This window comes from Natrix helvetica (assembly GCF_964273705.1).
Source record: "Natrix helvetica genome assembly, chromosome: 13".
In the NCBI taxonomy this organism is placed as follows: Eukaryota; Metazoa; Chordata; class Lepidosauria; order Squamata; family Natricidae; genus Natrix; species Natrix helvetica.
This window is the reverse complement of record NC_138557.1, coordinates 3899188-3919951: the sequence shown is the minus strand read 5'-3', so window position 1 is coordinate 3919951 and position 20764 is coordinate 3899188. Positions and strand designations below refer to the sequence as shown.

The 20764-nt window shown below is 44.1% G+C and overlaps 3 protein-coding genes across 5 annotated transcripts; 2 read left to right on the top strand and 1 right to left on the bottom strand.

The window, feature by feature from the left end:
- The first annotated feature begins 644 nt into the window (after positions 1-644).
- On the top strand, positions 645-3839 carry ATP5MF (ATP synthase membrane subunit f). The gene is made up of 4 exons (XM_081965786.1): positions 645-775; positions 1992-2099; positions 2361-2477; positions 3686-3839. Exons 1-4 carry the CDS (start codon positions 760-762, stop codon positions 3712-3714), a joined length of 270 nt encoding a protein of 89 aa, XP_081821912.1. The 5' UTR covers positions 645-759; the 3' UTR covers positions 3715-3839.
- A 1041-nt stretch (positions 3840-4880) lies between these two features.
- Positions 4881-11829, bottom strand: CPSF4 (cleavage and polyadenylation specific factor 4). Its single transcript, XM_081965785.1, has 8 exons — positions 11614-11829; positions 11427-11477; positions 9831-9983; positions 8850-8945; positions 8485-8578; positions 7772-7844; positions 6354-6524; positions 4881-5327 (listed from the first exon to the last, which is right to left on the bottom strand). Exons 1-8 carry the CDS (start codon positions 11714-11716, stop codon positions 5259-5261), a joined length of 810 nt encoding a protein of 269 aa, XP_081821911.1. The 5' UTR covers positions 11717-11829; the 3' UTR covers positions 4881-5258.
- On the top strand, positions 11459-19792 carry PTCD1 (pentatricopeptide repeat domain 1). Of its 3 annotated transcripts, none has more exons than XM_081965779.1 (9): positions 11459-11539; positions 12917-13560; positions 14291-14431; positions 15313-15531; positions 16555-16656; positions 16851-17606; positions 18616-18732; positions 18923-19105; positions 19444-19792. In XM_081965779.1, the coding sequence occupies exons 2-9, from the start codon at positions 13066-13068 to the stop codon at positions 19627-19629; spliced, it is 2199 nt and encodes a 732-aa protein (XP_081821905.1). In that variant the 5' UTR covers positions 11459-11539; positions 12917-13065; the 3' UTR covers positions 19630-19792. The 3 variants fall into 3 exon arrangements, with proteins under 3 accessions (XP_081821905.1, XP_081821906.1, XP_081821904.1); XM_081965780.1 differs by lacking the exon at positions 11459-11539 and adding an exon at positions 12161-12181; XM_081965778.1 differs by lacking the exon at positions 11459-11539 and adding an exon at positions 12208-12340.
- The last annotated feature ends 972 nt before the right edge of the window (positions 19793-20764 follow it).

Here is a 20764-nt window from a genome sequence, read left to right as displayed (position 1 = left end):
AACTCATTTATCAAGTAGCAAAGCTTCCTTTGCTAACAGATGTTGGATTCCCAAGGGATCTCGTGCCCCAAATTCATGTCATTTTCAGGGCAGCCACATGGAAAGAAGAAAAGGATGACCGGAATCTACAGCTAGTCCTCGGCTTACGACCACAACTGAGCCCGAAGATTCTGTTGTTAAGTGAGCTTTGTCCCATTTTATGACCTTGCCACAGTTGTTAAGTGAATCTGGCCTGCCCATGAATTTTGTTTGTCAGAAGGTCCCCAAAGGACACCCCCCCCCAAAGAAGGATTAAAATATGAATATGGACCCAGGCGGACAAAACTCTGAGAATATCCCCCCCCCCCCACATCAGCAATTTTAATTCTAATTCATTTTAAAATTTAATTTAATGTTAAATTTTAAAAGTAGGGAAGGGGAAATCTCCCTCTTGGAGCTGGCTGGCAGAGGAAGAGAATGCAAACACTATCATAAGGCTCTTAAATTAAAGCATGAAGTGGTTTAAATCTATTAAATTAAGGCTATTAAAAAGCGAATGGAAGAAAGAAAGAAACTTTGCAACCCTCCTCGCCCCACCCCTCCCCAGCTGCTGGAAAAAGCCCCGCCCCTCACTTAGCTCCGCCCAGGAGGTCCCTGAATGCAAAGCGACTTTCTTCCTAGAGCGCGTGCGTGCCTCTGTCTGTCTCGCGCGCGAGCACGCCTGCGCGTTCTATCTCTTCCCGGCAACCTTTGCGGGCGGATCTCTTGAGCAGCCGCAAGATGGCGGAGTCACCCGGTGAGTCTTTCTCCGGGGCGGGAGAAACCAAGGTGACCCCCCCCCCCGGCTTTCTGGAGCCCTGAAAGTCGCCTCTTTCCCCTCCAGATAAGCCGGGGGTGGCAACCCGGAGGGGTTTGCGGGGCGTTTGTAATGGTAGCACCCATGAGCCCCGCCGGCTGTGACTGATGGGCTTTGGAGTCCAGGGCGGGTTGGGGGGGCAGCAGGGGAAGCTTTTGTTTCCATCCCCCTACCCCAAGTTCTATGTTGCCCACCCCCTAAAATGCAGATTGGGGGGGGGGGGGAATATATGGCTTGCAATCGTTGGAAAGGGGGGGAAATCGGATTTTTAAAATGAAAAATATATTAAAATGTTATTTTGATTTCTTAAATGTCTCCCACTCCATTGACTTGGGGTGCAGAGAAGGAGGTTAAGCTGCAAAAGGGCAGGATCTCTTTGACAGGATCTAATTTGTTTTTTCCCCCTCCCTGTCTCTAAAAGGGGACATAAATCTATATGGGTCTTTATTGATTAGCTTTCAGGCCGTATCGAAGGGCAAAGTTCCAGAAACAAATTATTACTACAATTTGACACAGGCAATTTAAAATGGAACTGGAATAAAATACCATTTAAAATGGAATTGGAATAAAATAACAGTCGAAAATGAAATTGGAATAGAATACAATCATTTAAGATATAGATAAAAGTATGATATTATTATATTTCGGTGTCACCCCTGCAATCCACCCCAATCAGTCCCACATATGCAGATCTCAACTGAACCATTTTGTTTTAAGGACTGTGCTGTGTTAAATGTTATTTCCAGATTCTGGTAAGGTAAGTTTTTTTGATATGGGTATCCCAATGGGTCCTTCATTTGGTTTATGGACCAAGGTGGCTGTCTCTCACCCCATTATACAAGCAACAATCAAACAGGATGTGTGGCAGGTCTTCTCCCTCTGCAAATGCAGAGATGCTCATTGTAGGATATATATTTTAAATGTCTAGCCTCCCATGTCATTTGCAAGCTGTAACTGGCTGCCTTTACTGACTTTAATTTCCATCTCAGTATAATGTAACAGAGAGATTAGTTACAAAGAAAAGGGAATGTTTTGTTCTGCTGATGAGTGACTTAAACAGGGATAACAATCGTAAATTACATGGATCTTTTTTTGGTGATCATTCCTTAAATGTTGCATTCCTTCCCATCATGTTTTGTGGTCCTTTTATTTTTAGTACCTATTAAAGATTTGAGGCTCCTGGATGTGAAACTGGGTCAGCTGCCCACTTGGTTGGCATCGCTCAATTACACCCCCAGAGCTTTTCTGGAATCATGCAAGAGAGGTTAGTATTTTGGAAAAAAATCTTACATGGTGTGTGTGTGTGTGTGAGAGAGAGAGAGAGAGAGAGAGAGAGAGAGAGAGAGAGAGAACAATATTTCTTAGGAATTTACAAGGTGCCTATTGGAATTTCCATGAAAGCCGCAGCAAATTGTATTATTTACATTTGCATCGATAATGCTATGGCTAGAATATCTGTGGCTAAGAATATATGCGGCTAGTCGAGCCATTACTGACTTTTAAGATGGGTTTCCACTTTGATTAGGCCACAACAGGTTCTACTCAAAATACTGGGAACCGAAGAGATGTGGCATCAGCGGTCCTGCCATGTTGTTATCAGCTTACATGGTTTTCAGCTACTACTTAGTGTATGATCACCTCAGTAAGTAAAATGTTTCATTATTTTTTTTAAAATGACACCGTGTTCACACAATGTGCCAAGATTCTGTAATCAGTTGATGTTTTGGGCCGTGTTCAAGTAAAATGTTTCATTTTTTAAAAAAATTACACCATTACACCACCATTACTCCCTGCCACAACTGGATACAGCAGAACCAACTTACAAAAACAAAAAAACATGGGTTTGAAACCATTTTTGTTTTAGGCTCTGGTTCCCTGCAAGTGGAGAGGGGGTGACAGATTCATATGACACAAGTATAAAATATGAGAAACTGCTTGAGATGAAATAGCCAAACATGCAGCCCTACACAGGGAGAATGAAGCCACACCGAATTATGGTTTTATTGTTGAATAGATGCCAGGTGGTGTGGCAGCCTTCTTGTTGAGGCACGGTTCTTGTTGAGCATTGCATGAGTTTGTGAGGTTGGTAGGCATTGATCCAGGAGAATTCATTTAGTTCTGTCCACTGCAGTTAAATTCATTGGCCAAGTTCGGTTTCTAGGACATTTACACGCTACTTCACCTGACTTCAGACAGGCTATGTAATCTGATAGAACAGGTGGCAAGGATTTTCTCTGAGATTGCACAGGTAGTCCTCAGCTTATGACCACAACCCAGCCCAAAATTTCTGTCCCTAATTGAGACATTTGTTACGTGAGTTTTGCCCCAATTTATGACCTTTCTCGCCACGGTTGTTAAGTGGATCACTGCAGTTATTAAATTAGCAACACAATTCTTCAGTGAACCTGGCTTCCCTTTCCTTGACTTGTCAGAAGGTCGCAAAAGCGAATTGCATGACCTTGCAACCGCCATAAATATGAGTCAGTTGCCAGGCATCTGAATTTTGATCGTGTGACCACAGGGATGCCGCAAAGGTCGTAAGTGTGAAAAACAGTCATAAGTTGCTTTTTCCAGTGCCGCCGTAACTTTGAATGGTCAGTAATTGAACTGTTGTAAGTCGAGGACTACCTGTAGCTACAAAGTACCTTCTGCCAAGTACTGGGTAAAATCTATATTCCCAGAAATCTGGTAACTGCAAGCAAGAACAAGAATTGGAGATATAAGCTTGCCCTCTTAAGATTGTACTTCCATTCCCCACCCCCCCCCAAATCACTCGGTGGAATAGCAGGAAATGTTTGAGAATGTTTAAAGAAAACTGCAATCTAACCAAAACTGGTTCTGATTATTTAGAGGAAGAACGCTGGAGAAAATACCACTAAGATTCCACCGACAAGAACACAAGTTTCTCTTCCTATGATCAGTCAACCACAGGCAACTGACTTCTGTATTTCTCTTACAAAGCATCCAATGTATGCCGAGACCAATAATAAAATATTTCAATCTGTGTCTGGTAGAACTAATTTCAAACGCTAGAAGACAGATGAGTGCGGATACAATAGACTTTTCTTTAAAATTATAAAACGTATTGAAGATACTAATACTAGCTTCACCAAGATCTGAAATGTTAATCACAATCTTCTTTTTTTAACGGCAGTTTTTTTCTTTTACACGATTAAAAAACGCTAAGCTTTGTGTCTGGAATGCCTAGAAAATATACACCAATTCGGATTCTCAGAATAATTCAGTTTCGTGACTGGAATTAGTCTTCCAGGCCAACTTAATGACATGACAAAATACTCTTCAGTGGAGCTCTTTTAAATAATGGGTTTTTACAGAGAATTTTGTTTTTCTTGTTTTCTTTTTTAAGCTTTCAATTGATTTAAGGATTTTGGATATCAGATTGTTATATTCCTAGGGAACTTTTGATCGTTTTTAGTATGCTCTGCAAATGAAAATTGCATTGCGGTGGCACAGTTTGGATTGCTTTCAGAATGAAGGAAAGATTTGATTTTCCCATAAACCTAACACTGCTTTTCACAATTTGGAGTTTTCTGCCTGTATTTGTCCAGCCACTAACAATATTAAAGTACAAACTATAGGTAAAAGGTAAAGGTTCCCCTCGCATGTGCTAGTCCTTCCCAACTCTAGGGGGCGGTGCTTATCTCCGTTTCAAAGCCAAAGAGCCAGCACTGTCGGAAGACGTCTCCATGGTCATATGGCCAGCATGACTCAACGCCAAAGGTGCACGGAACGCTGTTCCCTTCCCACCCAAGGTGGTCCCTATTTTTCTACTTGCACTTTTTACATGCTCCCGAACTGCTACATTGGCAGAAGCTGAGACAAGTCACGGGAGCTCACTCTGTTACACTCTGTTACTTTCTGATCAACAAGCTCAGCGTCTTAGCCACTGAGCCACTGCGTCCCAAATATACAAACTGTACATGTAGACAAATGCAACTGTACCTGACGAACAAGATGAATTCCATCTTGAATTAGCCTTGGGCCCAGCCTAAACAAAAAACACAAAGATTCGGAACAAAGCAGAGCTGGGCAGCCGCTCACGCACACATATTTATCTTCTGCCAAGGACGGTTGAAAGAACAGGCTAAACATTTTCGAAGGAGAAAGCTCCACCCTTTTGAACCAAAAATCCCTATCCCAAATGTTTGTTTTTTTTTCTTTTAGAAGGCTTGTGTATTACGTTTGCTTCTTCAGGCTGTGAACAAGAGAGGCACTACGTTGTAGCCTTAAAAGTTAAAAGGAAATACCAAAACAAAAAAGAGGAGTTGCAGATCAAGTAATCCTTTCACTGGCCAATCCTTTGGTGCAGGTATAAAAAAAGGTGGTTCGGTCATTCAAGAGGATACTAGAGATAATTGGGCTCGTAAAGATAATGTATAAAAATGCTGTAAAGTCCGTTGCTTCATTGCCCACTAAGGAAAGCCAAATGTCCTTTGGTACATCTGTTGGCGTAGTGTCCTTTTTCACCACACTAAGAAGAAGACGACAAAAACATTGTTGCTCGAAGTACACATATAACTGGGAGATTTTAATGAATCCTTTAATCTGAATATTCACAATTGCTTCTCCCCCCCCCCCCCATAGCCCATTCTGAAAGACCAGACTTAGAAACATCAACATCTGCCTTTTTCAAAATAATAGTGAAAAATCAATGGATTGTTGCTGTTTTACATCCTGTTGTTTGCATTTAGACAGACATGTACATGGGCATGAAAACCTCACATCCATGTGGCTAAATTTGGCGCTGCCATAACTACTAGAAAGCTGTGGCATACAGCACTCTTCCACCAAAATGTGTTGATGTTTTCAAGCCAACACTTTCCAGCCCATTCTATTATTAGCCTTCATTCCCCATTGTCTATATTCCATTATAATCCTACAGATTTCTTTAAAGCATTCATGTAGATTGGGGGGGGGGGGGGGAGAGAATCATACTTTTTTCACAAAGCAGACGAATGTGTCATTTCTCAAATTTTATGTTCCGGAATGGGAGGAGAATATCCCATGTTCAAAGAGTGAAAACACACACCGGCTCCAAAATTCAGGGCTGGCAAGTCGAGTTGCACAAAATCGGCCTCCCACTCCCCCTGCACAGCCCATCCCCTCATAAAACTCAGCCTTAGGTAGGCAGCTTAAAGGTAAACATTCCCCTTGCACATATGTGCTACTCGTTTCCGACTCTAGGGGGCGGTGCTTATCTCCGTTTCAAAGCCAAAGAGCCAGCATTGTCCGAAGACATCTCCGTGGTCATGTGGCCAGCATGACTAAACACCAAAGGCTCACGGAACGCTGTTCCATTCCCACCAAAGGTGGCCCCTATTTTTCTACTTGCATTTTTTATGTGCTTTTGAACTGCTAGATTGGCAGAAGCCGGGACAAGTCACGGGAGCTCACTCCATTTACGAGGTGCTAGGGATTTGAACTGCTGACCTTTCTGATCAACAAGCTCAGTGTCTGAGCCACTGAACCACCACGTCCCTTAGGCAGCTTACCTTACCTTATAACAGGTGACTTGTTCCAGGGGGCGTGGTCCTCTGTTCCCTATGCTGTTGTTTTGGGACTGCATGACCCCAATGACCTGTGGGGTCCTTTGTTGGTTGGGGGAAGACTTCTGACTCGTCAGCTGGATAAGAGAGGAGGACCTTTGCAATGGCGTGTTGTTGTTTTGCTGAAAAGGGAAAGCAGCCCATACATATTACACACCTTAGTAGCAGCTTTCTCAACCCTCTTTCCCCGATAGTAAGACTTCCCCGGATAATAAGCCCAACTGGGCTTTTGAGCGCATGTGCTAAAATAAACCCTCCCCGAAAATATTGCAACACAGCAGCAGCTGTGAAGCGACCAAGCTCACTACCACCTGCACCTCAAAAATAATAAGACCTCCCTGAAAATAAGGCCAAATGCTTATTTCGGAGGTCGAAAGAAAATAAGACACACGGTATTCAGGCAAGAATCATAAGTGTTGTCCCAGACTTGTGCCTAAGGCGCCAAAAGCAACCCACACCTCCCTAAAGGCTCATTATAAGCTTACAGTGCAAGGGAAACATTGTGAGATGTTTCAACCTCCCCCTAAATCTGCGGTCCTGGGACCTACCATGTGATCAGACTACCCCCCTCCCCCCAAAGCACCCTTTAATTGATGATGGTGGGACTTTCAATCTCTACCTCAAAAGGTATCAGTCAGAATCGAGCTAGAAGGGACCTTGGAGGTCTTCTAGTCCAACCCCCTGCTCAAGCAGGAGAACCTATACTATTTCAGACAGGTGACCATACAATCTCTTAAAAACCTCCAGTGATGAAGCACCCACAACGTCTGGGGGGGCAAGCTGTTGCACTGATTAATTGTCCTATCAGGAAATTTCTCCTTAATTCCAGGTTGCTTCTCTCATTGATAAACTAATCCATTCATTGTTTCTTGTCCTGCCTTCTGGTGCTTTGGAAAATAAGTTGACCCCTCAAATACTGGAATACCACTATTGTCACCCCTAGTCCTTCTTTTCTCTAGACTGGCCATACCCAAATCCTGCAACCTCAAGAAAGAAGCGAAAAAAATGTGGTTATTTTAAACATTTCCAAAGCTCTATTCCCTTAGAGGAGAATAATAATATTTTCCTATACAGTGTTAGAATCCTGAGGCAATTTGATTGTAATATTATCTGTGGCTTTGGCCTATGCTTGCAGTGCCCTTAATTAAAAGCACACGATAAAATTAACTACTACTACTACTACTACTACTCCCTTGAATGTCAGTCGTCCACTCCTCTCCCGCTCTGCAAATCAGGCGCCACTATAACAGGAAAAGCATCTCTAGCATCAAGAAACGCACACAATTGAACTATTCAAACAGTTCTCTTTAAGTTGAATCTTCAAGCGTGAACGGCCTACCGAAGCAGCTGAAAAAGCAGGGGGGCTTACTTTTTGTTGTGGCTGCGTTGGGGGCGGTAGCGGCGGCTGCTCTGTCGTTCCCATAGGAAGTTCAAACCGAGGACTGTTTTTCAAAAGAAAAAGGACATATGCGTATGGAAAGAGAGGGAGACCAAACTGATAAAAAAAGAAATCCGCTTTGGGGATTCTAACTCTCCCAGGAATACTTTTAAGCTTAGCTTCAGAAATAAACCCCCTTTTAAAATGTGACTTTTTTTTTCTTCGTTCTATGAGGAAAAGCTCTAGTAATACAATGTATGTGATGGTGTTGTATCACTAATTGTGAAAACCAAGGGAAATCATCAAAACAATAAAAAAGCAAAAGTGAGAATATTTTGGATAGGGGATGCGACACCCGGAAAAATACGGCATCCTTCACTGAATCCTCCATGGAAAGACTGAAGGCCAAGGAGGTCCAGGCAGAAGAAGAACAGGGTGGCTTCAAAATCTAAGGGACCCGTTTGGACAAAACTCAACAGGACTTTTTCGTGCGGCAGTTGATAAAAATAGGATCGCCAACATCCAATGACGGATATGGCACAAGAAGAAGATACACTCTAATAATGAGCTAAGCATTAAAGAGGGTGAATGAGGGACAGCATGATACTTCAGCTTGACATTTCAGGAAGGGTTTGAAAAGGGCACACACCTACGTGGCTTAATAAAAGGTGGAGAATTTTAGGACAGATCTGGGAAATACTCACTGCATGAATTTGCACGCAGGGCCTTCAGGACAGAAGCCTACCAGGTAATTCACACAAATAACACGCCGTGTGTGTCTGTGTCTGCAGAGAGGACCTACAACATAAAACGCAAGGCATGTAAAAGGATTGTGCAAGACACACAAATCCTTTCTCTCCCCCCCCCAATACTAACCTCATCCAAGCCAAACTTAAAGTTTTCAAAACAGCAAGAGGGCCCCAAATTCAGACCGTTCTCTCTAACTACAAGTCATGTTTTTTTCTTCAAAAGGGAAGATAGGTTTTCAAAGAGCTAAATGTCAATTCAGAGGCTTTTGTAAGCTTGGCCCTGTTTCTCGAGAAGTCTGTCTCCACAAGTGGGTACCTACCGTGTTTACAGAAACCTCGGTCATACCAAGGGCAGTCTTTGATTTTAGATTCTGGGTCAATGTGCAGGAATGGACACTCCTTGTTGCTGCATTCCCCTGCAACAGACAGTCAGCAGCTTCAGCCCACCAAACCGTCAACGCAATTTCAAGAACAGTTGCAAAGTGTTAAGAAAGTCAGGTGCTTCTTTATGGCCACCATCTACACCCATGATAGTGAACCTATGGCACACGCAAGTCGTTGCCCAGCTCAGCTCCACCACGCATGTGCGCGTGCCTCCTGCCGGCCAGCTGATTTTCAGGTATGTCGCGCATGTGGAGATGTGACAGCATGCAGGGGGGGTCATGTCAGGCTTCAGGGAGGGCCTCCGAAGCCTGGGAAGAGCAAAAATGCCCCTCGCAAGCATGGGGGAGGGGGGATTTGCACGCACATGCATGGGGTGGGGTCACGTGTGCATGCGCAGGTGGTGGGGCGCATTGTACTGTGAGTGTGATTTCGGCACGCGAGGACAAAAAGGTTAGCCATCTGATCTATACCTTTCATCATCAGCCTTTTGAAATACAACATTTAATGAACTAAACTTGCAGATATACACATTCCGTAGCAGGAGTGTAAAGAAACTGGTAATTTAAACATTAAGAATCATATCAAAAAGTGAAAGCAAGCACGCTACCAATGCACGACTGACTGCACACCAACCATTTGCTCCATTAACATTCAAAATACCTAATCAGAATGTCACCAAGAGGTAGCATAGCCAATAGACCAGCTTACAAACCAATGCACATCTGGTGAAACTCTCATTTCTTCCATCAACATCTCAAGTCACTGAAACTTGAGATTGTAAAACACATTGTTGTAAAGCTTCCTAGAACAATGGATGAAATGGATTCCACTGTGGTACACTACAGAACACACACACACACAGTCTCTGCAAAAGTCAAGATTAAATAGCAGCTATTCATTATTACATTGGCCCTTACCGTATTTTGAATAGAAGTAACATTCTGGCATCTTGGTCATGTCATATTCGTGCAAGAATTCACACTGGTCCCCTTTTTTGCACAGGCCTCGTAACCAGTGTTTACAAACCACTGTCTTTTCACCACTGATGTGCCGAAACGGACACATCCCTCCTGCCGGGGGAGGGGGGGGGGAAGGAGATATAAAATCAGGCAAGGAATCAATACAAAATGCCTCTACGGTCTATTGCCTCAATTTGCAGACTTAAAACACAACAGCTACAAGCAATAGTTAATCTATGTATTTTAAAAAATTATAAGGTATTCATTTGGTAAATACAGCCTCTCTACAATAAGGCTTCTTAGGGCAATATAATAACCATGAGTTACCATGTTTTAAGACTAACTTATGCTATGACATCTTGACATACGATTTTTATTCTGACAGCTCAATGTGTAAACCAAGATTTTAAAAATGAGGCCTAGAATCATGGGCAATTTCTCCTCCCTCTTTATAAAATATTAATTTCTGTAATTAGTTTCTTGGGGGGGGGGAACATAACTTGGGGGATAACCATGACCTTGGATGACTGAGAACCCAGAGTGTGATCAAGTAACCATTGGTTGCCCTCTAACACCACTGGTTGACCTCGCCAGGCCTTGCTACTTTAGCAGAGTAAGGAAGATACTCAGAGATGATTCACACCCTGGTCAGTGTCTCTTCGCACTTCTACCATCGGGCAGAAGACATCAAAGCATAGCCAGCCAAATAAATACGATTTAAAAATAGTTTCTATCCTTGGGCTGTCAGACTCTTAAACGCAACCACAATCACTCCACGCACATGCAGAAACGTACGACTAGTTTTTTTTTCTTTTTCTTTTCCCCTAATTATTTGCATTGTTAAGGTTTTTAAATTCAGCTCAGAATCTGATAATTCCAATGAAACTCTGAACACGAGGCTACTGATAATCAGTTTTTATTTTCTGCAGAAAGCAAAAAGACTTGACGGCATTTTTGTCTCCCACCTTAACAGAGCAGGCATAGAGAGAGAGAAAAAAACAGGCACGAGCCTCACTATCCAGTCATGGAAAAAAAAAACTTTTTGTCAAACTTCTTATAGTCTTTGCACAGCTTGCACAGATTGTCATAGTGCTAGAAACATTATTTCACGTTAACACAAACCTCATGATTTTTCTCAGCGCACTGAAAACTATAGACTTTAGAAGAGGAAAGGAATACATTTTCTGGCATATAAAACAGAGCTTTGTTAGGGAATGCTGAACACACATTTCACGTTGCAAGCGTAGTTATTTTACAAAATCCACTTGTTACTTTACTAGGCAAAGCTTGGCAATTCGCCTAAAAGTTTTTATCTATGAAGTTGGCACGTTAGGTTACAATGGAGCTTCTCGCAACAGCAATTTAACAAAAGCTGAATTAGGTTACACTCTGTGTATGCTCTAATCCTTCAGGGGCCCTTTCACTATTTATGTTGCTTGTATTTGTTGTCATGGATTACACCAGTGAGGCTAAAACCAATTTCGTTGTATTTATGTTGTAGAATGACAATAAAGGCTAGACTACTACTACAATACACCTGCAGCCACAGCTTACCTTTCCCACATGCTGCCTTCAAAAAGAAATCACAGACCGCAGCCCCGGACTCTGCGAAGAAAGAAGCACAAGGGAGGTCTGCATATCGCTGAATAACTGAATATTAAATACAGGTTAATGGGATTTTTTCAATGGTCGGGGCTGGGGGGGAGGGGAAGGCCTCAGGAGGAGCCCCCTCATCACGTACTGTCCATGCCCGGGAAGGGCAGCGGCTGGGCGCCCAGCTGCTGCTCCACCGCGATCTCCAAGTCGAACTTGATGTGGTCCACGCTGGCGATTAGCTCCTGCATGGCGGCGGCGGGGAGGGAGGCCGCGAAGAAGCCGGCCGAGAGACGGGAGCGAAAAAGGGTCCGTCGCCGGCGGCGCTGAGGGGGGGGAGGAGAAGAAAAGCGCGGGGTGGGGGAGGGGAGGGAAGGATGGGAGGAGGAGGCGCGCGCCGCCCGGACGGGCCAATCAACGCGCGGCCCCGCAGGCAAGGCAGGCTGGGAATCGCGTCGCTCCGCGCAAGGCAGGCTGGGAGTCGCGTCGCGTGGCGTCACACCTCGCGTTGAGCCAATGGAGCAGCGAGGCGGGGTGTTTCCCCCCCTCCCCTCAGGCTGCAGGCCAATCCAAAGGAGGCCCTTTCTGATTGGGCGATGGAAAAGGGAAAGTGGGGGAGGGAAGGGAAGCCGGTCTGAGGAGAAGCTCCGCCCTCTAGTGGGCGGGGAGAGCTGTAGATGGACAGAAGCGGGAAGGGTGAAGTCGCCGGGAGGACAGTTGGTGGCCTAGCTGGGCCGCTCCGAGAGGAATTATATATATATATATATATACCCAAACTCTGTTTATTAATCTAATTTCGGTCCCGCCTTTCCTTCAGGAGCTCGCTTCTCCCTCCTTTTTGCTTCCACACATTCCCTCAACAACAACCCTGCAAGGTAGGCTGTCAGGTCAGGGACAGAGAGAAAGAAGGCGCGAAGGACAGGCCCAAAGCCTCCCAAGGTTGCTTCTGGACTGGGGATGGGTTTGAGACTGGCCCTCAAGGCCTCCGGATGTTGTGGGTGCTCCATCCCTGGAGGCTTTTAAGGAGAGATTGGACAACCATTTGCCTGAAATGGTAGAGGGTCTCCTGCTTGAGCAGGGGGCTGGACTAGTTGACCTCCAAGGTCCCTTCCAGCTCTATCTTGTTTGTTTGATTGATTAGTCTGGGATGGGTCACCTTCAGAAGTTATGGGCACTCATTGTTCTCGACTTTTAAGAAGAGATTGGACAGTCACTTGCCTGAAATGGTAGTGGGTCTCCTGCTTGAGCAGGGGGCTGGACTAGAAGACCTCCTAAGTCCCTTCCAGCTCGATTCTGATTCCTTCCCTCGGGAGTCTAGAAGGAGCTTGGTTAAAAATCTGATTTAAATGCCCTTAAATGTTTTCATTTAATCAATTTAACGTAATGCTTGTCTGTTCATCGTTTAGCTGTATTGTTTAAATCATTAATTGAATGTTTTCTTTGATTTGTAGGATGACTCCTGACAAATGTATCCTTGCTACTCGGGCTAATTTCCCCAGGAAAGCAGATGTCGCTTTTGAGTTGCAGTCCTAATTCCTTCCATCTGGATTTCAGCTCTCTCATCTGGAGATAAGAAGAAGAAAAGAAAGAGAAAGGCGAAATGATGGCGGTTTCTCCGCGGATGTGCCGGGGCTTCTCTGCAGTATTTACCCAAAGAGGGTCTGTCTGTCCTTGGTTTTGTTCCGTACACCATTTCAGAGACATTCCTGGAAGAAAAAAATGGATGTGGCCTCCAAGCCCACAACCCACAGCTTTCCTTCTGGACCGGAGGCTGATTAGCACGTCCCTGTCAGTCTATAAATTGCACAAGAGAGATTTGGAGGAGATGGCAAGATCGTCGGAAGCGCTTTCTAAAGAGGAGGAAGAAGAGACATTTGATGTTGATGAAAGCTTTGGGTTGTTAACTCAGAAATATCCCCCCAAGCCCTTTTCTCAGGCGCCATCAGCTGATTTTCACAACTTACGTCGCCAAACCAAAAAAGAAGAGGAGGAAGACGAGGAGGAGGAGGAGCTAGAAATAAAACCCAGATGGGGTCGAAAGAATACCCCATACTGGTATTTTTTGCAGTGTAAAGCATTGATAAAGGCAAATAAGGTCATTACTTAGGCTATGTTCTCTTTTTTTGCCTTTTATTTTAAAGATGGGGGTGGAGGGAGTAATGAACGGCCTTGAAGGAGAAGGAAAGATCTGTTTGTTTATTGATTTATTAGATTGTTTTTTTATCCCATCTTAATTATTTTATAAGCAGCTCAAAGTGAAAAAGGGTTCCTAGTACTCCTTCCTCCTATTTGGTGCCCAAAATGTAGTCATGTGATGTTTGTGTGTGTGTGTGTGTGTGTGTGTGTGTATGTGTTCAGTGAGTGGTGCAGTTGGCCTAGAGGTGGAGCTCTTGCCTCCCAGTCGGGAGGCTGTGAGTTCGATCCTAGGGAGAGGCAGATATTTCTTTTTCTGGGCACAGTGAGAATATATCTTCTGAACAAAACTCTGCATTGGCGACAGGAAGGGCATCCGGCCAGTAAAATACTCTGCTGGCTCCCTTCAGTTGCCCAAACTCCACCCCACAAGGAATCATGAGGTCATTAAATGAAGATGATGATAGTGATGATGTGTGTGTGTGTGTGCAGCCATCGGAAGTCTGGATTAAATTTTTCAGCCGCTTGGTCATAACTGCAAGCCGCTAAGCAATGCATTGTTAAGCAAGGATTCCCTGTATTTACCCCCAACTTTTTACCTCAGTGCAATTTTGCTAATTCGGACTTCTTGAACTTGTTTAGCTTTGTGGGGTTTCGCAGTTAACCCTCTTCCTTGACCCTCTTCTCTGCAGCTGGCCGAGGCTCTTGAGCTCTTTGAGGTACAGATGCTGAAGGAAGAACGTCTCTGGCCAGAGGAGTCCAACTACACGGTGCTGATTGGTGGATGTGGCAGGGTTGGGTACCTGAAGAAGGCCTTACGGCTCTACAATGATGTAAATACCCTCAGTTTCTTTCAAAGGGGATTTTTGTTAAGGGGATGGGGCTTGATTTAAATGAATAAGAAAAAAAATGACTACTTTAAATCCGTGGTTGGAGGGAGCTAAACAAATAATTCCCTCACCACGGTCAAACCATTCACTAAGGCTGCATTACTATTACTATTAGTCTTCTCATCGTTCCTATCCCACTTATGACTGCAGGACTGTAACTTTGTTGCTTGTATCCTCACAATTTATATTGATATTGTTTCCTGATTGCTTATTTGTACCCTATGACTATCATTAAGTGCTGTACCTTATGATTCTTGACAAATGTATCTTTTCTTTTGTGTACACTGAGAGCATCTGCACCAAAGACAAATTCCTTGTGTGTCCAATCACACTTGGCCAATCAAGAATTCTATTCTATTCTAATTGGAACCCTTAATTCAGGGGTGTCCAAACTTGGGAACTTTAAGATTTGTGGACTTCAACTCCCAGAATTCCCCAGCCAGGCTGGCTGGGGAATTCTGGGAGTTGAAGTCCACAAGTCTTAAAGTTCCCAAGTTTGGACACCTCTGCCTTAATTGATGTGTCATTTTGCACTGAAACTCCCTCCTATATGTCCTAAGCAAGACTGCACATTTGCTTGCCAATACTGCATTTGTCTTATTCCTGCAGTTTGACATCGAGTTATTCATTTTATGCTCTTGTTTCTAATCTGTCGAGGAAGTCCTTACGATATTCCCTCAACCGCAACCCTTTCTAAGTTTGTGAATGTAAACGACGCCCATCCTTACAAATACTTTGAAAGCCTCCATTCTAAACGATGTGTAGTTGCAAAGGCGACAGATTCCTTGCTGAAACTTTTGTCTTGTTACGTTATGGGGAGGCAGATGAAAAAGCGAGGCCTGACGCCGACGATTGCCACCTACACTGCCCTCTTCAACGCCTGCGCGGAGACGCCCTGGAAAGACAGCGGTCTGCAGAGCGCTCTTAAGTTACGACGGGAACTGATCCAAAAAGGCATCGAGTTGAATCCAGTTGCCTATCGCGCTTTGTTGAAATGCTGTGCTCTGTGTTCGGACCTCCGCATGTGCTTGGATATATTAAAGGTAAAAAGAAAATCAAAAAGGGATTGTTGGTGTAAATTTATAATTGTTTGCAAAGTTGTATCAGCTGTCTTAGAAACCTCACACTCATAAATATGACATAAATCACCATAATAATAATTTATATGCTGCTTGACTCCAGGTATAAATATCATATTCCACAAATGTTTTAACAAGAAGCTTAAGGGGACTTTCTGAGGTTGCAGTTGGAACAATGGTTGTTATGACATATATTCTTTGTAACTCGTTGTTTTTCCCACTTTGGAATAGTCTGTATAAACCAGAAAAGAAACTCTTGGTTGTTTGTAAAGAAATGGATGGTGGGTTCCTAGAAATGTGCTGATTTTTTCTGGTCTTCGCAAAATTAAAATTAGGGCAGGATTCACATGTTGCAGTATAGCCACTTATCAGGTTTATAAAATATCAGAAAGTTCGACGGTTCGAATCCCTAGTGCCGCGTAACAGAGTAAGCTCCCGTTACGTGTCTCAGCTTCTGCCAACCTAGCAGTTCGAAAGCACGTAAAAAATGCAAGTAGAAAAATAGGGACCACCTTTGGTGGGAAGGGAACAGCGTTCCGTGCGCCTTTGGCGTTGAGTCATGCTGGCCACATGATCACGGAGACGTCTTCAGACAGCGCTGGCTCTTTGGCTTTGAAACGGAGATGAGCACCGCCCCCTAGAGTAGAGAACGACTGGCACAGGTGTGCGAGGGGAACCTTTATCTTTAAAATATCCCTGCTCCACAAAACATACTAAGCTAAAACCAGACAAAGCATCGGGTGGTTTAGTAGAGTTGGTGAAAACAGTCAGAAGATGGTATTTTGTTGCCTAAGGCACCTCAGTTCCAGATTCACAGGTGCCCTGTAGCCTTCATTTTGATCTTTTTTTTTTTTGTAAAAAAACAAAGTTATGGCAAATTTCCTAAGATCTGTTTCCTGGGAATGCTATATATGGATTACAGAACAACGGATCTTTTGTTACATGTTTACATTGAAGAGTAATTACAGAATCCTTACCTTTCCTCAGGAAATGGTGGAAAAGGGCCATCAACTCACCACAGATACTTTCAACATCCTGCTCATGGGATGTATAAGCGACAAAGAGAATGGATTCCGCTATGCTTTACAGGTCTGTTTTCTGCCCTTTGCTCCCTTCCAATGGTGGGCACAAACCAAGCTCTTTCCGCCCTCCCCAGTGCATGCTGACCGGGGAATTCTGGGAGCTGAAGTCCCACCCCCTCTTAAAGATGTCCAAGCTGAGAAAGACTGACTCGGATGGGTGTGTATAAGTTGATGATCTGTACTGTTGTTGTTTTTAAACAGGTTTGGCAGCAGATGGCAAAGCTGAACCTCAAACCTGATCTGTACACTTACAATTTGATGCTGTCAGCTGCCAAATACTGCAGCATTGGTGACTCTGAAGTAGCTTCTCAATTGCTACTGAGACCCTCAGAGAAACGCCCAACTCACCCGAGGCTGAATTCTGGCAGAGATCAAGGCTCAAAGGGTCACAGAAAGAAAATAGCTAACATTCCAGCTTTAATATTATCAGACGTCGAAGCTCTGGAAAAAAATATGTTTCCAGGAGACAATCCAAAAACTGAGAGGCCTGAGAGAAACCCAGGTGATGCCAAGGACAGTGCCAAACCGAAGCCAAGCGCTCACTCCGATTTATCAGACTGCGATACAGGTGGGAGTTTGGTGGTCTCTGAGCAGCACCAGTTGGTTCCGGAATCCACAAGGGAAAACGCCTCCTCGGAGGCTGCCATTCCCCTCCCTAACTTGCTGGATTTCCAGAGTCCAGCCCCACATGTGGTTTCCTTCGGGACGGTGGCAACGCCCTCTGACCGACTGGCTCTGATGGGGAACATGGAAGGTTTCTTAAAAAGAATGAAGGACGACAAGGTGGCGGGAAACATTCGGACGTTCATATTGTTGGCCGAAAACGTGGAACTCAACAGCCCGTCCGAATCGTCGTTGCTGGCCGTCATGGAAGAGAACAACGTGAAACCAGACGTGGCTTTTTTTAACACGTTGATCAGAAAAAAGAGCAAGAAAGCCGACCTGGAGGCAGCAAAGGTAGGATTGTCCCTTTCTGGGTATTAACAATTAACAATTAATTAACAATTAACAATTAATCAGTGGAACAGCTTGCCTCCAGAAGTTGTGAATGCCCCAACACTGGAAGTCTTTAAGAAGATGTTGGATAGCCATCTGTCTGAAGTGGTGTAGGGTTTCCTGCCTAGGCAGGGGGTTGGACTAGAAGACCTCCAAGGTCCCTTCCAACTCTGCTATTGCATTGTATTGTATTGTATTGTATTGTATTGTATTGTATTGTATTGTATTGTATTGTATGTGTTGTGGCCTGACAGTGGAGCTGGCAGCAGAGTTGGAGAGTGAGGAGGTTGGGGAGTAATATGGGCCAGTCCTGGAGGCTGGGGAAGGCTCGGACGAGGGCTCTGCGTCAGAGGCAGAGATGGGGTCAAGACTGTCTGGCAGTTCTCAGCTGCCTTCGGAGAAAGACAGCAGTGAAGCAGAGGAACAGTTGGAGCCTGTTCCCAATGTGCGCATGCGCAGAGCTGCCAGAAGAAAAGAACAGCTCAGAAATCAGGGTCGACTTGGGAGTAAAGTCACAGGTGGACGGTGAATGGCCCCTCCCATAGGAAATAAAAGGGGAGCGAAAGGGGAGGGGGCTTTTGCAGGAAACAATTTGTTCGTTCGGTCGTTAGATTCGTTTCAAGAGTGTGAAAATCTGTCCGTGAATCTCAGAGACTCTGTGCCCAATCTTTCCTTGCACAGGACCTCATTTGGAAAATATTGACATGGCAGCTTTCCAAGCTAGATAAGGTCTGTAGTCGTAAATACTCCTTTGAAAGATTGTTTGCCAGGCCTTTGCTGAATGCGAAGGAGAGGAATTCACATTCGTTTAATAAGAGGGGTTTTGTCGGGACCAGGACTCTGCCTCGTGCTTTTTGGGGAAGCCTCGCTCAGAACAGTATGGATCACTATTCTGGGAGCGCTGCATTAGCCACTGTATATTTTAGAGACTCATACAGTCCTGCTTAATACAGTCTTTTTCGATTTACAGAGCTTGCTGCCTTTAATGTTGCAAAACGGACTTTCGCCGGACCTGTACACGTTTTGTAACTTAGCCATTGCCTGCCGCAAATACAAGGAAGGGATGCAGTTACTGTCAGACATGAAGGTACAAAACAGTCCAATTGGGTTTTAGCAGAACACATGTGAAATTCCAAATTTTGAGGCACTCATTTTCCGCCTTGAAATATTTGCCACTTGCTTCAGTCCTCGCCTAGATTCGAAGCGTGACAGAGCTATGTTCTTTCTTCTTCACAGCTGCCTTTGTCTCAAATGTTTTTGTCATGCATTCGTTTCAGCGCTCTGGAATAAAACCCAATGTGCAGATCTACGGCGCGCTGATCAACGCAGCCGTGAAGCGACTGAATTACACGTACCTCATAGAGATCCTTAAAGACATGAGCAGGAATCAGGTGGCTCCAAATGAAGTCATTCTTAAGGGGCTGGAGTTTGCAGCCCAGTATCCTCCTAATTATGATCAGGTAAGATGATCCTTATGGAACGCGTGGCTCAGTGGCTAAGACACTGAGCTAGTTGTTCAGAAAGGTCAGCAGTTCGGCGGTTCGAATCCCTAGCTTATGTTTTGCAGAGATCGGCCTGGCAGCTCTCCAAGCCAGATAAGGTCTGTGACTGTAAATCCTCCCTTGAAAGACTTTGCTGGATGTGAATGAGCAGAATCCACAGTCAATTAATAAAAGAGGTTTTTGTCAGGACCAGGAGTTTGCTTCCTGCTCTCGGGAAGCCTCGGTCAGAACATGTCCGACTCTATTCTGATGCAAGGTGTGCTTTTAATAACTTGCATTCATTTTTCTTCTTGCAGTACCAGAAAAAGGATCATTATCTAGAGAAAATTGAGGGCTTCCGAGCTTTCTATTTCCAATGGCTTAAATGGATGCCCGGGGAAGAAACACCACACCCTTGGACAAGATACCGATATAAGAATGTGGCACAAAGCAAAGATGGCACTAAGCTGGAAGAAGATCAGGGCAGCCAGGAGCTAAAATAAAGCAACTGTTGGCCCTTCATTATGGGATGCGGGCACGTTTTTAAAATTGCTTTAATTCTGTACATAATTCTGAACCTTAAATTAATCCCTAGGTGTATATACAACTGCAACCCAAATGTATCTGGAACAGTAATATAGTGTCTAATAAATACAATTTTTCTATTACCAATTCTAATTGGAAGTGATTAAATCTATTGCTCTGTTCACACTCTAAAGGAAAGCTCATACTTGCTTTGTAGTGATTGTGCTACTCTATCTCTTTCTAAGCCATTTTATTAGCTAGCGGGGGGAATTCTGGGAGTTGAAGTCCACACATCTTCAAGTCACCAAGGTTGAGAGATAACGGTTACAACTCTTCAAAGGAAAATTAGCAACCTAAAGTTGCAAAGCAGTGTTTGAAAGTACAACATTTGCTGCCAAGATTCCTAACAATTTCTGGGAACATCAATAGGAAAAACCTAAGAGACTTTATAGATATACTTTTGGTAACTAAATAAAATTGGGCTTCAGCAAAGATTCCCAAAGTAAAAGATATTTTCTACCCTTTTGCTATCCTGCAGTCTCCATACAGCTGTTCACATAATTAAAAAGGGACAATTAGTTTTTTAACATGGCAGTGTATAGAATTTTATTTCAGCTCCCTGGTTTCTTTGCTTGAAATGGGAGTTGTTGAGTTCTAAGAATCATATATTTACTAATGATCAGTGTGTATTAAGGTAAAGGTTCCCCTCACACATATGTGCTAGTCCTTCCTGACTCTAGGGGGCAGTGCTCATTTCACTTTCAAAGCCGAAGGGCCAGCGCTGTCCGAAGCCATCACTGTGGCCGGCATGACTCAACGCCGAAGGCGCACGGAACGCTATTCCCTTCCCACCAAAGGTGGTTCCTATTTTTCTACTTGCATTTTTTACGTGCTTTCAATCTGCTAGGTTGGCAGAAGCTGGGACAAGTCACGGGAGCTCACTCCGTTACATGGTACTAGGGATTCGAACCGCTGAACTGATCGACAAGCTCAGCGTCTTAGCCACTGAGGCACAGCGCCCTTTATAGTGTGTATTAGTGACCCTCAATATTTTCAAAACGTTAAGAGGATAAAAGGGGTGCCTAATTTAGTCTTTTTTTGCTAGAACTATTG

Bases quoted from the DNA above. Each gene is read 5' to 3' on its own strand.
- ATP5MF (XM_081965786.1), top strand. The intron at 2,100-2,360 runs GTTAGTATTTTG...CACTTTGATTAG, and splicing joins TCTGGAATCATGCAAGAGAG to GCCACAACAGGTTCTACTCA. The intron at 2,478-3,685 runs GTAAGTAAAATG...CTGATTATTTAG, and splicing joins CTTAGTGTATGATCACCTCA to AGGAAGAACGCTGGAGAAAA.
- PTCD1 (XM_081965779.1), top strand. From the start codon at position 13,066: ATGATGGCGGTTTCTCCGCGGATGTGCCGGGGCTTCTCTGCAGTATTT. The intron at 13,561-14,290 runs GTCATTACTTAG...TCTTCTCTGCAG, and splicing joins CATTGATAAAGGCAAATAAG to CTGGCCGAGGCTCTTGAGCT. The intron at 14,432-15,312 runs GTAAATACCCTC...ATGGGGAGGCAG, and splicing joins CCTTACGGCTCTACAATGAT to ATGAAAAAGCGAGGCCTGAC.
- CPSF4 (XM_081965785.1), bottom strand. From the start codon at position 11,716: ATGCAGGAGCTAATCGCCAGCGTGGACCACATCAAGTTCGACTTGGAG. The intron at 8,579-8,849 runs GTAGGTACCCAC...TTTATGTTGTAG, and splicing joins CCGAGGTTTCTGTAAACACG to GTCCTCTCTGCAGACACAGA. The intron at 7,845-8,484 runs GTGAGTATTTCC...TTTGAAAAACAG, and splicing joins CCTGCGTGCAAATTCATGCA to TCCTCGGTTTGAACTTCCTA.